This window comes from Cynocephalus volans, chromosome 2 (genome assembly GCF_027409185.1).
Source record: "Cynocephalus volans isolate mCynVol1 chromosome 2, mCynVol1.pri, whole genome shotgun sequence".
Classification (NCBI taxonomy): Eukaryota; Metazoa; Chordata; class Mammalia; order Dermoptera; family Cynocephalidae; genus Cynocephalus; species Cynocephalus volans.
The window spans coordinates 167984721-168001333 of record NC_084461.1 but is presented as its reverse complement, the minus strand read 5'-3'; the positions used below and the strand labels follow the sequence as shown (position 1 = coordinate 168001333).

At 46.9% G+C, this 16613-nt stretch overlaps 1 protein-coding gene across 1 annotated transcript in view; it reads left to right on the top strand.

Moving 5' to 3' along the window:
• LOC134370685 (L-gulonolactone oxidase-like) overlaps nucleotides 1-16613 on the top strand; it is a 28446-nt gene extending 11833 nt beyond the window's left edge. The window contains 4 exon segments of the mRNA XM_063087705.1: nucleotides 1458-1548; nucleotides 4660-4845; nucleotides 9611-9733; nucleotides 16506-16613. Of these exon segments, the coding sequence (XP_062943775.1) occupies nucleotides 1458-1548; nucleotides 4660-4845; nucleotides 9611-9733; nucleotides 16506-16613 (508 nt within the window).

Here is a 16613-nt window from a genome sequence, read left to right as displayed (position 1 = left end):
TTGTTTAAGGAACCTCCATACCATTTTCCATAGAGGCTGCACCATTTTGCAGTCCCACCAACAATGTATGAGAGTTCCTTTTTCTCCGCAGCCTCGCCAGCATTTATCGTTCATAGTCTTTTGGATTTTAGCCATCCTAACTGGGGTTAGATGGTATCTCAATGTGGTTTTGATTTGCATTTCCCAGATGCTGAGTGATGTTGAGCATTTTTTCATATGTCTGTTGACCATTTGGATATCTTCCTTAGAGAAATGCCTACTTAGCTCTTTTGCCCATTTTTTAATTGGGTTGCTTGTTTTCTTCTTGTAAAGTTGTTTGAGTTCCTTATATATTCTGGATATTAATCCTTTGTCAGATGTATATTTTGCAAATATTTTCTCCCACTCTGTTGGTTGTCTTTTAACTCTTTTAATTGTTTCTTTTGCTGTGCAGAAGCTTTTTAGTTTGATATAATCCCATTTGTTTATTTTTCCTTTGGTTGCCCGTGCTTTTGGGGTCGTATTCATGAAGTCTGTGCCCAGTCCTATTTCCTGAAGTGTTTCCCCTATGTTTTCTTTAAGAAGTTTTATTGTCTCAGGGTGTATATTTAAATCCTTAATCCATTTTGAGTTGATTTTAGTATACGGTGAGAGGTATGGATCTAGTTTCATTCTCCTGCATATCGATATCCAGTTATCCCAGCACCACTTGCTGAAGAGGCAGTCCCTTCCCCGGACTAGGGTTTTTTAACCCCTCACTCTCCACCCTCGATTGAGATCCAGACATGTCATTCTGATCCCTGCCCTACACGCCTCCTGTGGGGCACTGCTCTCCTTTAGGGGTCTGGCCCACCTAAGCACACAGAAGCTTCCCCTTCTTCCTTCTAGGGCCTGGGACACCAGGCTGAGGGGCAGGGGCTCCACCCTGGAGGCCCCAGGAGCCTCGGAAGGTTTCTGAGCAGTGGAGGTGATGGGGCCTCCCCTCCTCCTCCTTCCCTTGCAGCTCAGGGACGCTCCCACCTGTTCAAACCTTTCTGGGATATTTATTTGTGCGACTTGAACCAGGTCAGTTCCACAGAGACTTTGCAGGCCTTGATGGGCTGGGTACAGAGGAGACATAGCAGGAACATCCTGGCCTTTGGTTGGCAGAGATGTCGGATGGAGGATGGAGGAAAGGGGTGCTGTGGGCTGCAGAGACCCCACAGCTGGGCAGGCAAGACTCCTCTCAGACCTGCACTGTGTTCCCCCAGCACATCTGACAGGCCACTGAGATGAGGCAACTGAGGCCCAGAGAGGAGAAGGGCCAGCCAAGTAACATTGCTAGGTAATTGTAGATTGATTGGGGATGAGGACCCAGGTAGGAGATGAATAAACTCTTCTGCTCTGAGGGCCCTTGCACCTCAGTCCAGGTGGGCCTACCGTCCCAGGAAGCCTAACTTGTCTCTTATGTCCCTCTCTCTCCCTCCTGCTGAGCCAAGCCTGGGAGCGGTGTCAGAGGTGACGGCAGTTGGTGTTACTGGATCCAGAACACACAACGTGGGGATCAGGCACAGCATCCCGGCCACCCAGGTGAGTCCACCTGCTTCCCTGTACTCCACTGACTTCCAGGGGGAGTGGAGAGTTGGAGGGAGCTCCTCATCTGGCTCCTGGGAGATCAGGTGCTCCGCGGGAAGGGTTGGCTTGGCTCTGAGTGGGCTTCGAGCCCAACCCAGATGTTCCCTCTGACACGACTCAACAGGTGGCCTCCAGCAATAGCATTTCCTTCTCTAAGCCCCTTTGCCAAGACAGGCACAGTGGCACGGGAACCGCATGCGTGTCGATGCCCTAACAGGTGCAAGTGCCCCCCCACCTCCGCCTCTGGGGAGCCTCAATGCTACCACTTGGGAAGAGGCAGGCAGGGCCAGGATTGCCGTCCCTGTGGGGATGGGTCCATCCAGGTTAGCAAGTGGGCAGAGGGTCCAAGACAAGTGCCGGAACTACCTTAGGCAGAACCCAGCACAGGTGGGCCTGGGATCCCCACCTGAGCTGCACTGAAAACATTTCTTAAACTTCATGAGAGTCCAGTTTGGGGAACTGGTTAAGAGCACAGCTTTGGGAGTCAGACCCGGGTTTGGAACATGGCTCTGCTAGTCACTGGGTATGCAGACTTAGGTAAGTTGTTTATCTTCTGTGGAAATCTCTGTAAAATCATCACCTAAAGCGAGGAGCGTAACCTCAACCCATGAAGAGTAAAGGGGTCCGTGCATGTTACACGCATGGCCAGCCACGCGACAGCCAGAGGGTGCCTGCGTCAGGGGCGGCCTTTGGAGGTGCTTCTCCAGGGGCCAGGCTGGGCCCCCAGGGTGTCCGCACAGAGACTGGCTGCCCCATGTTAGGAGGGAGTGGGCCCCCGTGCCAGGGTCACACCCGCAGCTTAGGCTGTGCTCTCTGTCTCCTGCGCAGGCCCATCCATGCTGGGGTCACCACAGCATCGTGGCTGCATGCAGGGGCATAAGCTTTCAATCCAGCTCCACCATCGTAGTCTGTGTGACATGGAGCAAGTCCCTTTACCTTTGCCTGCCTCAGTTTGCTCACTTGAAAGATGGGAATGGTTATGATAGCAACACATGTGAGGTACAGAGAGGAATGTACACAGTTAGTGCTTAATAAATGTCTGTGATGGATTTTGCTTATAAGATGAGGCCCTTTCCAGAGCCCACACTCTGTGCTGTTGTAGAAGCTTCAGCACTGCCAGGGGTTGGACCACATGGATCACCTAAGTACACTCCCAACTAGCCACCCAAGCGATGGCTCCACCTTCTGCAGCAGACACTGAGTGTGGCTCCTGGGAGCCGGGTCCCATGTGGTCCAGGCTCAGAGACCCAAAGAAAATAGCCACAGAGCCATTTCTAAGGAATGTACTTTGTTTTTTTTATTTGTACTTTTAAACTCCATGAAGGGACACCTAATTCACAGTGACTATCCCTTAAAACTCACTTTGTTTTCTCATCAGCATCGTATGCACACTCTTGCTGCTTGGCCTTCTCCTGCTCCCTGTTTTCACTGCAAAAGCCTCAAATAACCAACAGGCCAGATGGGGGCTGCTGAAGGGTGAAGCCCAGGAAGGGGAAAGACAGGCCATTGTTTCCATCATTTTTGACCCCGCCCCTTGTTAAGTGGCTTTGCAGCAAGGCATAGAGAGATTGTGCACCCTGATTTGCAGGCACCTGGAGCCCTTTGTGGACATTGTCATTTTCTTCTTGAGGCTGGGTTCACAAGACAGTCCAGTGGTGACAAACTAGCTGCCCCCCTCCCCAATTGGGCCCAGTCCTAGTCCACTAACCAGGAATTATGTCAAGCTGGTTGCCTCAGATTTTTACAAAATGATCAGCAGAGTATGACAATAATTCTGAGAGGTCACATATCAAGATGCACACGAGATTTACAGGCCACTTCTCTTAGGAGGCTCAGCTGAGCAGGCCTGGAAACCAGTGGGAGAAGCAGCTGTTTTATTTTACACATTATACCAATGGCAGCCAGCAAGGGGCAGGGGCTTGACATCTGTCATGTCTACCGTGCAGCAGGCAGGCAGCTGCGTGCTCAGCATATCCTCCCATTAGATCCTCACCACACCTCTGAGATATTATTACTATTATCCCAATTTCACAGACAGAAACAGAGAGGTTGAGGAACATGCCCAAGGTCACACAGCTAGTAAATACAGTGCCCACCCTTTATTGGTTCCTGGATCCTGCTGGAGTGTTTCACAGGCCAGCTCTCACTCACTGCTCTGGATCTTACACAAAATTTAGTTTCGACAGAAATCATTCTGATGCCCTCACTCCCACAGATGGTCACCGTGACCCATTCCTGCCAGATCCTCCTCTCTGGTCTCTGTTCACTGTTAATCGGAATTAGTTCAGCTTTATCTGTTCTCTCACCCTGAGCACCAGCCACCAACTACACATGTCAAAAGCAATTTCCATCCAAATTAGCAGGTAGCGGCATGTGGAGAAGTTACTTAAGCAACAATGAAAGAGGTTTCCTCTGGAAATGGGGCTGAGGGGGAGGACGCTGCATTAATCATCAGTTTCCAATGGAGCCTCCTAGTCTTTGCAGAAACGCAAAGGCTCCTGCTTGGGTGAGGCTGAGTAGGGGAATCAATTCCTCAGGGGAGTGGGTCCCTAAAAGAGCAGAAAGACCCAGCTTCCCTGACATGTTGCCCAGCAGGAGCAACAGACAGAGACAGGCTGTAGGGCCCTGGCTCTGGACCATGTGTCGGGACAGCTGGGCCGGCCCGACCCCACATGTGCACACACACAGTCTCCCTCCCCCTGCCCTCCCGAGCACCTTCACCCAGGAGTGGGGGGGGTCTTTGCAGCCCCATCTCTCTCAGTGCTCCGCCAGGCAGAGAAAGCTCGCTGCATCCTGACTGTGAGGCCCATGCAATGGCGGGCCCTCCTCTGCTGGGGGCTGCTGCCCCCCTGGACATGGCCTTGCTTTCCCCACTCCCCTTTTTCTCTCCCCCGAGACTGAGACCCCCCCTCCCAGTGCCACAGGAGACCTGGCTGGGAAGTCCCCTATGGCCAGATAATGGTGGTCTTCCAGGAATAGGCTGTCCCTGGCCTCCCTCCAGAGGACACGGGGAAGTGATGGCGATGGCCACAGGCCTCTGATGTGTGACTCCTCTCCCACTGCCAGTTGATAGCACTGACCCTGCTGACGGCCAACAGGGTCATCCTGGAGTGCTCCGAGTCCAGCAATGCAGAGGTGTTCCAGGCCATGCAGGTGCACCTGGGCTGCTGGGGGGTCATCCTCACTGTCACCTTGCTGTACATGCCCCGGTTCCACTTGCAGGAGACATCCTTACCCTCAATCCTGAAAGAGGTACTAGTCCCTTCCTCACCACTGCTCAGCCTCAGAAAATAAGTGGAGGGCCTTAGCAAGTGCTCATGGGTCTTCAGGACCCTCACTGGTCTGACCTTGCCACCCCTTCCTTCACCCTAGGGATACTGTGGCCAGGACCCTTCTGAGCAGGGCAGAGAGAACCAGAGACCGAGAGGACTTGCAGGGGTGGCAGAGGTATGGGCAAGAAAGGGGGTTGGATAGAGACTTGCTCAGGAGAGGAGTATGAGCTTACTGGCCCCAGAGGACATTCACTCTCAACTGCACTGAGCCAGAGGATATGCCCAGAACTGCCTTGATAATGGTTCCTTCACAGCAAGGTGGATGGAGTGACTTTTAGTCTTGTTGGGTGCCCAAGGTTGCATGCAAGGTATTTGGATCTGGATGATGGGGGGCAGAAAGGATGACTTATAATTGATAGCAGTATTGTTTTGAATGAATGAAAATCAGTGTTGGATAGATGGTTAGATGGTTGGATGGGTGGATGGATGGATGGTTAATGGATGGTTATATAGATGGATGGATAGTTACATGGATGGATGGATGGACAGTTACATGGATGGATGGAAGGATGGATGTATGGATGGATGGATGGTTAGATGGTTAGACAGATGGTTAGATGGATGGTTGGATAGTTGGATGGATGGATGGATGGATGGATGGATAGATGGGAGGCATGCAGTAGGCCTGAAGTGCCTGGAAGGCCTGGATGTATCACTGGTAATCACTAAGCTATAGGACTCAAATCTATAGTTCCAAGTTCCTTGGAGTTTGGGTCCTTCCATAGTCACCTTGTCATTCAATATGGGTAGACCCTCTGCACAGATGGTGTTTGCAGTGATGTGAACAGTGCTGACCCAACACAGTTAAGGTGAAGATCATGGGCTTTGGAATCAAATGGACCTGGCCTTGAATGCTGGCTCTGCCACTTCTAAACTGTGACCTTGAGCCAGTCATTTAACCTTGCTGAGCCTTAGTTTCCTCATCTAAAATGTGTTAATAATGTCTACCTTAAATTATTGAATATAAGGATTAAATCAGATGACACATTCAAAGTGTCTCATTCTGTATGAAAACATGCCCCTGTGGCACCCAGGAGGGGATAAATGGAAACTATGATTATCTAGTACCTCATCTAAAATCCTTCCCACTAGAATTTCTAATCCATTAAGCACAGAGCCAAGGCCTTAAATTTGGAAGTCCCCCTACTCAGAAGCATGAGTGTGGCGGAAATCTTTCCCCAGAATTCCCAGTTGGTGGCTGAGAAAGTGATTTCACAGCTCCAGGAGACACCGCATTGATCCCTGGGGTACCAGTGCTGAGCCTGCATGGGCCATTTAGCAAATGAGCTGCCTGATGCCTTGGCCCAAGGTGCAGGACAAGTTCAGGACAAGGGCGTTCCCTAGAATTGATTGGCCATGACAGGGCGTGACTGGGCCAGAGGGCCCCAGGACGGCAGGGGCAGGGAGGAGGACACCAGAACAAGGAAGGGATGCTGGATGCCCACTGGTCCACACAATTCCTCCTGCAGCTGTTGAAGACTCTGAAGTCTTTGGCGCCAACTTGGGCCTGCCTCAGCCAACCCCAGTCCCCAGACAAGTGTTGAGGGGCCCATGTAGGCCACTTGTTCATGCCAAGCAGTGTTTTAAAAGCATTCTATGCTCTGCCCAGTGCCAGGCATGCTGATTGAGAGCTATCATGGAGGTGAGCCCCTGGGGCCACGCTACAACATGGTGAGTTCCCACTGTAAAGACAGAAGAGAGGTTTTCCTTCAGTTCTCCTGCCGCTGTCCTTGGCCCTTCTCTGCTGCTCCTGGGTGCCCACTCCATTCCACCACGCACCAGGATGCGGCAGGTACGCCACTGAGGTGCAGCCCAGGAATCCTTCTCAGCCTATGCTGGGCAGCCCAGGTGGCCCTTTCTTCTCTTCGACAGCCCGTGTCCCTCCCCTTAGCAACGACCACCATCCTCTCTGCCCCCCAGGGTCCTCCTGCCCTGGACTAGCTACAGAGGAGATAAAAGATCCTCAACTTCTCTATCCCTGCCGCCTCTGAAGCAAGCACACCAGCCCTTCGCAGTTAAAGGGTGTTTAACAGATGGGACGTTGCAGAGATGATGCACAGTGGGAGGTCTCAGGGCAGCCCCCTTGGTCCCTGCTCTGAGGTTAAGCACATTCGCTGACTTGGCTAATGGAAGTTCGTAGGTTTGGATCTTGGGTTTGAAGCTGAAGACAGTATCCAGCGAAGATGGCCTGGCCAGGCACTAGAGAAACAGTCCACCTCAGCCATCAGGTCCAAAGAGGCCTGGCAGAGATGGCCAAGGTCAGCAACGTGGGCAGGAGATTTGGAAGAGGCAGGTACAGAGGGCACAGTCTGGGAGGCACCCAAAGGCTTAGATGAGGAACAATAGGACTTGGCCGCTGAGCATAGGGGCAAGGGAGGAGGGGGAGGCGTCAGAGACAGTGGGGCCACAGCAGAGGTGGGGACCCTAGGAGGCTCAGCAGGTGTGGGCAGCATTTGGAGGGGTCCCAAGCAGGGATGTCAGGGCGGTTGGCTTTATGGGCAGAGACTTGGACAGAGCCAGGGCTGGAGGTACAGACTGGGGTGTGTCAGTCCACTCGGGCTGCTGTAACAAGTACACAGATGGGGCGGCTTCTGCAGCAGACATTTACTCTCTCACCATCCGGAGACTGGAAGCTGGAGACAAGGTGTGGAGGGGCTGGTCTCTCCTGAGGCCTCTCTCCTTGGCGTGTAGACAGTGTTTTCTCCCGTGTCCTCATGTGGTCATCTCTCTGTGCGTGTCTGTGTCCTAATCTCTTCTTATAAGGATCCCAATAATTTTGAATCAAGGCCCACCCTTATGGCCTCATTTTACCTTAATCAGCTCTTTAAAGACCCTGCCTCCAAATACAGATGCATTCTGAGGTCCTGGGGGCTAGGACTTCAACACAGGAATTTGTGTGGACACAACTCAGCCCATAACAGATGTCACCAGACCCCTAGGTGACTGATCCGAGGAGCAGAGGAGATGACCCAGAGAGAGTGATTTGGGGGGAGGACAGCGGAGGCCTTGGAGGGCGGGAGCATTTGGTGGACGAGAGGATGGGGAGGGGATGGTTCGAGAGGAATGAGGACGAGGAGGGTCTCCAGGCAGTGGGTGCTGGGGGTCTAGGAGGGAGGCCCACAGAGTCCAGTGCTGCAGAGAACCAGGGATCAATGCCTGGGTCTTTGCTGGCCTCCGTGAGAATGGTGGCAGCAGGGCACTGGGCGGGTTAAGGGGTGAAGGAATGTTGCTGACGAGGAAGGGTGGGCAGCAGAGGCCACTTCCAGCCAGAAAGGGGCTGCAGTTCTGCCTAGTCCTCGAATCTATTTTCCTGCCCCGTCTCAGGGCAGTGCTTACTCATGGGTGAGCTGGAGACTTTGACCCGGAGATAAGGGCTTACTTCTTTTTGTCAGAGGATTGGCTTTGGCCCCATGCCCCTACCAGGACACCAGAGTGTAGCACATGGACGGCCACATGGATGGTCTCCCGACCCCCAGCCCACCCTCCTTCTGCTCCTCCTGTGATCCGGACGACTCAGGCTGAGATTCAGCACAGCCAAGTCCCGGTTCTACCAGAGCCTGATCTTGGGCTGCCTCCCCCACCCCAACATGCACATACACACTCACGCACACTCACACACTCACATACAAATATTCACACTCACACACACTGTATTAGTCAGTTTTTGTTGCTTATCACAAAGTACACTGAACTGGGTGATTTATAAAGAAAACAAAATTTATTGCTTATATTTTCTGAGGCTGGGAAGTCCAAAGTCCATCTGGTGATGGTGACAGTGACCCAGGGGTCTCACATTGCACGATGGTGGATGCAAACAGAGCAAAGAGAGAGAGACAGATTCTCCTCTTCTTTTAAAGCCCTCAGAACCACACCCCTGACCACCATTTTTAATCCATTCACTACTGCACGGTCCTACAATCCAATCACCTCTTCAAGGCTCTACCTTTTAATTACCATCATAGGATTTCTCACCCTCTTAACAGTCACAGTGGGGGCTAAGTTTCTAATACATAAAACTTGGGAGACAACTCAAACTCGAGTAGTCTTGGGGGGGACATAGCTCAATCCACTACACACATTTACACATGCACACACATGCTCACACACATGCACATATATATGCACACTCACACACACACTCCCATGCTCACACACATGCACACACATGCTCACACATATGCACATACACACGCACATGCACAGACACACACGCTGTCATGCTCACACACACATGCACTCCCACACACCAGGACCTCTGTGTCTGTGCAGAGCTCAAGCTGTTGCCTCCAGCTCATCTCAGCGTAATGGTTTCTAACTTGGATAGAACATCCATGAAAACTCAGTGACTCTTGGGCAACGGGCTGCATTCTTCTCAAAGTTTCCCATTTCTTTGACTTCGAGAGGCTGTGATGATGCATGGGAAATAACAATTGCAGTCTCCTCCCCTAAAAGACAAAAAAGTCGACCACACACACGTGCACACACACAATTACACAAACGCTCAACACAGTGTTGTGGTCGGGCCTCTGGGGAGTGAGGCAGGGCCCCGAGCCTGGCTGTGCCGCTTCCTCTGTGTGACCTCGATCAAGTGCCTCAGACTTTTGGTTTCTTAGTCTTTTAAAAGTGAGGTCACAGGCGACAATCCCTGAGGTCCCCTCCCACTCTGACACTCTGAGCCCACACAGCACTTAGATGCAGAACTGCCCCCATGGCTCACCCTGGACAAGGAGGCCATCCCCCACGTTACCGTCTCTCTCGTTTGGAGCATCCAAGGAGAGTTCTTGGGCCTCATCATGTCCGAGGAGGACGTGAGCCCTGTTGTCCCGTTGCCCACCCCAGATCCCCAGGGAGGGCTATGGAGCAGGGCCTCGCACCTCCCCGCTCCCCTGTGAGTCATGACGTCCTTGCTGGAGTCTGTCCCCCTCCATCCAAGGCAGCTGCTGCCACTGTCCCCCGGTGCCACAGACCCAGCGTGGCAGGCCTTCAGCCACGGCTGTGTACAAGGGCTGCCTTGGAGGGCGGTGGCACATGGACCAGCCCCATGCCTCTATCTTTGTCCAGAAAAGTATATTTACCAGCTTGCTATAAGTTATAGATAGCATAAGAGAGAATTTTTCCTTAAATCTGGAAAACAAAATATTTAAGAACCAACGTTTTAAGTAAGAGTCATAAAAAGCATTATCTTTATCAGTTATTTAACCTTATGTAATTAATTTTTGCTTTGCTTGATCATGATTAGCTATTCTATAAACCCATGAGATGTCATATTAGAGTTCTGAAAAACTTTTATTTTGCCCATTTATCTGAAAGCTATTTGTAGCTTGTATTTAAGAGTATTTGTTACAGTCTCTTTCCATGAATATGATTGAAGACGTCTTTAGAGAAAAATCAAAACTGCAGATGACAGAGACTTAGAATAGCGGTTAAAATCTGATGAAAACTTGTTATAATCAACAGTTGACCAGGACATTTGATTATTTCTGTTGCATACAGCACTTTAACAATCAGAATCTGACTGATGGGGTCACATCAGGACCACAAGACTTTTATAAATTTTATATGATCTATAAAATATTTATATCAATAGTATATTTACATAAATATCTCTTAAAGATTTATATAATAACCAAAATATGGCTAACATATCAAATTTTAAGAATTTTATATAACTATATGTTTATATCAACGACATATCCATAAATATAACTGAAAGAGGATCTAATAATTATCATATGACAATCCTTCCCATATAATGAATCAAATAAGCTTAATCATTTAATGATGATAAGATATATTCTCTGAGTTTTCAGGAGCCCAACTGGAAGATCTCAAAGATTTAATCTGTCAAAACAGGATCACAGGTCACTGTGAAACAGTAGTCATTTATTAAACCAAAGTAATAATCGGAGACTTCAAAAGCAACTCAGAAAGTTACACAGATGTAAAAACCTTAACCCCTTCAAATCTCAGTGTTTTCTCAAGTAATCAAAAAAATCAAAAACTAATAAAGACAACATTTCAGGGTCAGATAATAACAGCAGAGTTATTTAAACCCTTTCAAGGCTATGAAAAGTGGGAGCTGCAAGCAATTATAACCTGCAAATAACACACAGCGAGATACAGCAAAAGTTGAACTTCTGAAGTAGGAGACTAAGAAGCTTCCAGAGGAAGATTTTACCTAAAGAAATAAAATTTTTATTCTAAATGAAGAAGACAGAATTTCCACCCCATAAACAGGGAGATTAAATGAATCTCAGAAAAATGTGACAAAAACAGAAACTATAGTTTAGAAGGTTGGCTGTTAAAGAAAAAGATTTTAGAATTAAAAATCAAAACTTTCTCTTGCAATTTTTCTAAGAGCAGATCAATATTTCAAGAAAACCTTGTTGGACTGGCCGGTGAGCTCACTTGGGAGAGTGTGGTGCTGGTAACACCAAGGTCATGAGTTCGGATCCCTATACCAGCCACATGCCGAAAAAAGAAAAAGAAAGAAAACCTTATTGTTCTAACATAGGAAGAATTCAGTTCCATATCATTGTCTTTTTAATAGCAAAGTTCAAACTTTAGAAAGACTTATAAATAATTCCCTTTTTAATTAGAGCCAACTTAATCACACAAAATTCTTTCATAAATTCATCCTTCACAAACCATTGTCATGACTTATTCAGACATCTTCACGACATGCTTTAAAGACTTTCTGTTTTGTCCTGCATTTACTCTTTCCTAAAGAACCAGCCATTTTAGGGACAAAAATTTACTACACAAGATTCTTTCTCACACAAAATTATTCTCTTTTCTTTTTAACCTTCTTAACCAAAACTACATCTTCATATCCAGGATTTTCTTCTCATTTCTCTTCTCATACTTCCCAAATTTGTCCTTCGAAATAACTTTTAATAAGCTCTGACTTTTAGCTCTTAATAACCTTAAATTCATGGAAACCTAGAAAGCAAGTAATTTCTATTATGTACCCAAAAATTCCATGATTACAGACTTCATAATGTTTAAAAACAGGGTTTTAATGTGGAACAGATCATATCCATTAACAAACCTAAATATCTTTTGTTTCGTTGAAATAAGTCAAAGGCATATAAGCTTAAACTCATATTTTAGTAATCAATGTCTTAGTATTGTATTTTATTAGGAAATGATTTTGATATTCAATGAATATCTATCATTTAACTTTCCCAGTTTATTTTTAACAATTACACCTAGATTACTTATAAAAACTATATTAGACAAAGCCAGTCATCCTCTTAAGCTAATCCCATGCTAACCATTTTATAACCTGTGAATATCAAGTGTTCATCTAAGAACTTTATTTTTTTTTTTTTTTCATCTAAGAACTTTAAAGTTAAACATGTGGGTACTTTGTCAATAACTCAAAAGATGCAGTTGCTTTCTAATCGATCTGCAACATAACCAGCACCACTGTAGACAAGCCCAAGTACAAAATGGCACCGCCCACCTCCTCCCTGCTTCCCCTTCCCTTTATGAGAAGCCTCCTGACTTAAACAGAAACCCTTTTTGCTTCCGCAAGGATGCAGTTCTCCACCCCGGTCCACATTAGCATAATACCCTCCTTGATGGTATCAGCCAGCCCTTGGCGCACTATATAAGCTCTACCACCCCCACACCTGGTGCTGTGCCCCATTTTCAGGGCAGCCCTGGGCCCTGTGCCACTCTGAGCACAGCCCAGCAGATTCCTTTCTTTAAGAAAGCTTGAACGGTACCCAGCATCTCAGCTCATTTTCTTTCACTTTCATTAAAACAACAACATTAAATTAGTTTCATTTATCAAAGAATTATACCACCAAAGATCATTCTTGTGTAGGCTGGGTTTAGAATTTTGACTTTAAAATTTCTTAGTAGAGACAAATATAATTCTGTCTGGCCAGTAAACCTAGGCGAAAATGTATGTTGACAATTCTGAACCATTTCTATTTTTAATTTATCAATCACTCAATTTAAATCCAGCTTATTTATTAAAGCACTTTTAAGTCATGTGAACTAAAAAGGCATTTCTGGTTGATTATGTCAGAGTTTATTATGTGGACACAACATACAGCATAATGCAGGCACATATGTGTAAACACACCTATACATAGATACATACATGCAAATAAAGATCTTATAGCTTCTATCCTAGTCATGAATAGTAATATAAACTCACCAGTTACTAAAAGACAGTTGAGTCTGAATCGTACTTCAGACACAATGGGGCCTGGTTACACGTCTAACTGTTATTTCCCTGACAGGTAATCTTATAAAGGCTGTGGACCAGACCTTAGGTAAAGCAGTCTGGTTTTTACCCCTTTTTTTTCCCCCTTCAATTTCAGTTTCAAATGAGTTTAGGGTTAAATTTTTTAAAACAGAATCTCCAAGTGCCTTCATATTTTCAAGTTCCTCTTCTTTCTTATCTTCGCTAAACCAGTTTCTCTTCTTCCTTATCTTGACTGAAATGCCATAAACAGTGAGCTTTTGTCTCAATGCTTGCAGAAAAGTCAGCAGAGAGAAAAATAGAAATATGAAAGAACATAGAGGCTCAGAATGTCCTATAAACAGTGTTTCTAATTCCAGTTCATCTTTCTTTGCCAAACAATTTTCTGTAAAAGAAGAGGCTTTTAACATTTTTCTTCTTTACGTGGAGGACTTTTAAGCTTGGAGATAGTTTTGGTTTTGCTAAACTGTGCACACAGATAGACAAATTTTATTCAGAGACTTAGCCAATTATAACCTTCCAGATCACAGTTTCTATTTCTCCAGCTTGCCAAGAGAAACTGAGATCTGTAGGATGCATCCAGGATGGGCATTGAGCTCTTACCCAACAACACACAGTTTCAGAATCTAACACATGGATTGTCCAGGCAGCATTGCAATTAAAACAAAACAACAAAAACCCTTGCTCTAACAGATTTCCACCGTAGTACTGACTGCCCAGTTCCCGAATTCTTTATCACAAAAGCACTGAGACAGCAAAATCTTCCCAAGAAGTGTGACTCCCAAGTGCAATTCCCAAGGACAGTTAAGTTGCCCAAACAAAACCCACAATGGGTTCGGAGAGTTTTGAAGTGGGCCAAAGGCCATCCAAGAGTTTTCAAAGTTATTATGTGGAAGGGGTCTGAATTCCTCCCAAACAGCAGCACGAACAGCAGGAAAAGTGGGCAAGGTAGGACAGACAACAGACACACGGACTGCTCTTTCATACACCGTAACTGAAGTGCTTCACTAAACAAAAGATTGGTTATAGTTTCACAAGAGTCCTGTCCTGCCCCAGTGGTACCTTTTTCTCACAGATGGCACAGACAGAGGACTTCCAGCAGAGTACTCAGATGGAATGTTCTGGACAGACAGCCTGGACAGTAGAGGTCCCTGAAAATCTTATCTCATGCCTATGGCCACAGATCTAACAGATGGAGCAGACAGAGGACCCCCAGTGTGCACACTGGTTACAGACTTGCCCAACCTTAGGATACCTCAGTCCCTCCGCAAGTCTTCCTCCTTCATCGATGAAAAGAAACTGGCAGCCAATGCTGCAGCTGAGAAACAGGGAGAATCCCCAGGACAAAAGGTCCTGGTGGCTGCTCTGAGAAAGCCCCGGAATCTCTGCTGCAGGGCCTGCTTGCCAAGAGCAGTGAGCACCCCAGATGACACCAGTTGGTCCTGCAGAAGCGGGGCTAGGTTAGCCCTGATGCTCTTCTGTGGTCAACTGCTGTAGCCATTGGAATCGGGGGAAAGCCCAGGTGGCCCAGGGAGGACATGTCCTCTCCTAGATGGCCTGTAAAGCTGTAGCTGGCACTTGGGTACAGCCATTGTTTCACCAGGAGTAAATGACTTGAGAGTTCAAGGTGTTGGTGCAAGGTTTGGAAACTTTATTATCAAGAAGTGCAACCTGGGAGACAGTTCAGCTGTAAACTGTCTCAGAGGCTCAAGAGGCTTTTTAAAGGGAAGTGTTAGAAACAAGTGGAGGAGGTTAGTCCCATCAGAAAGACTCCACTCATAGGAGGTCCTTGAGTAGTCAGATTCATAGAGGCAGAAAGTAGAACGGTGGTTCCCATGGGCTGGGGTAGGGGAAAGGGACATTAGTGTTTAACATGAACAGAGTTTCCGTTGGGAAGATGAAAAATTCTGGAGGTGGATAGTGGTGATGGCTGCACAACAACGTGAATGCACCTAATGCCAAAGAGCTGCACATTTAAAAGTGCCAAAAATGGTAAATTTTATGTTCTGCATTTTTTACCCCAATAAAAATAAATATATATTCTAGTTCAGGGAAACAAGACTAATGTGCACAGGACATTGAATAATATGAAGGGAGACCATGGTGCAGCATGGGGAGGTGACATGGCATGAAGACTGGCAAACTGTGGGGACTTAGCAAGGAGGCCAAGGCCACAGCCATGAGAGCTAGGGCCACCTCCTCAGCAGGACCAGCTGCATAATCTTCTGGGCCCAAGAAAAAACAGAAATGTAGGGCTCCTTGTTCGAAAGTCATTAAGAATGTCAAGAGCATTAGACCAAGTATGGAGTCCTTCTGAGTACTACACATGTCAGCCCCCCATGAAGCTGGCCCTGCTTGGAAGTGTGCATTACAAGGTGTGTGGTTAGTTTTATGTGTCATCTTACTAGACTACGAGCATAGTACCGATGCTCACCGATGTGTCACTGTGAAGGTATTTTGTAGATGTGATTATCATCTACGATAAGTTGACTTTAAGTAAAAGAAACTACCTCTGATACTGTGAGTGGGCCTCATGTAATCATTTTAAAGACCTTAAAAGCAAAAATTGAGGTTTCTAGAGAAGAAATTCTGCCTCAAGACTGCAGCACTAACTCCTGCCTCACTTTCCAGTCTATAAGGCTGCCCTACAGATTTCAGACTTGCAAAATCACATGAGCCAATTCCTTGAAATAAATATAACATAAATATATATGTAGGTTCCATTTCTCTGGAGGATGCTGGCTGGCACATAAGAAAAAAAATGGATTGGTGTGAATAAAAAGAACAGCACAGCTGGATAAACCCTGAAGCTTTGGAAATCATCAAGTCCAAATCACCCCCATGTTATACAGATGAGAAAACTGAGGCTCAGAGAGGTAAAGAAACTTGCCCAATGTCATACAGCAAATTAGAAAAGGCAGCATCTTCAAACTTTTCAAAGTCTGTCTCACTGTCCTATATTTATGACATCTTACATTTTAATTTTTACAAATGATGAAATTTGCATTCTATTCCATTATATAACTGTGTTTTAAGTCTTTAAGTCATGTTCAATTTTCCAAATCCTTCAGTGATGTTTCTGCTCCAGGCAGGAGTGCCACGTCTGTTCTGTGGTCTTGTGGCACCTCATATCTACCCCTGTGGAAGAAGCACAGACCATACGGGACACACACAGCACAGTGGCTTAAGTCTGACACCTTGAAGTTCAGTAAAACTTAACCCCTGGAAGGCTGAGGCAATTTAATATTCTGGAAACACTTTCCAACTGCTGGAGAATCTGGATGCTCTTTTGGGTTCTGCCTTTGATCTGGGATCTTTTGATGCCTGGAGATCGTCTTTCCTGAAAGTTCTCATTGCAGAGTCCTTTCGGCATCGATGGGCGTGTGATAAGCCGCAAGTCAGGCTCCGAGGACATCATGGACGCCCCGCACACTCTCTCTCCTTCCAGGTCTCCCTGGCCAGGTTAG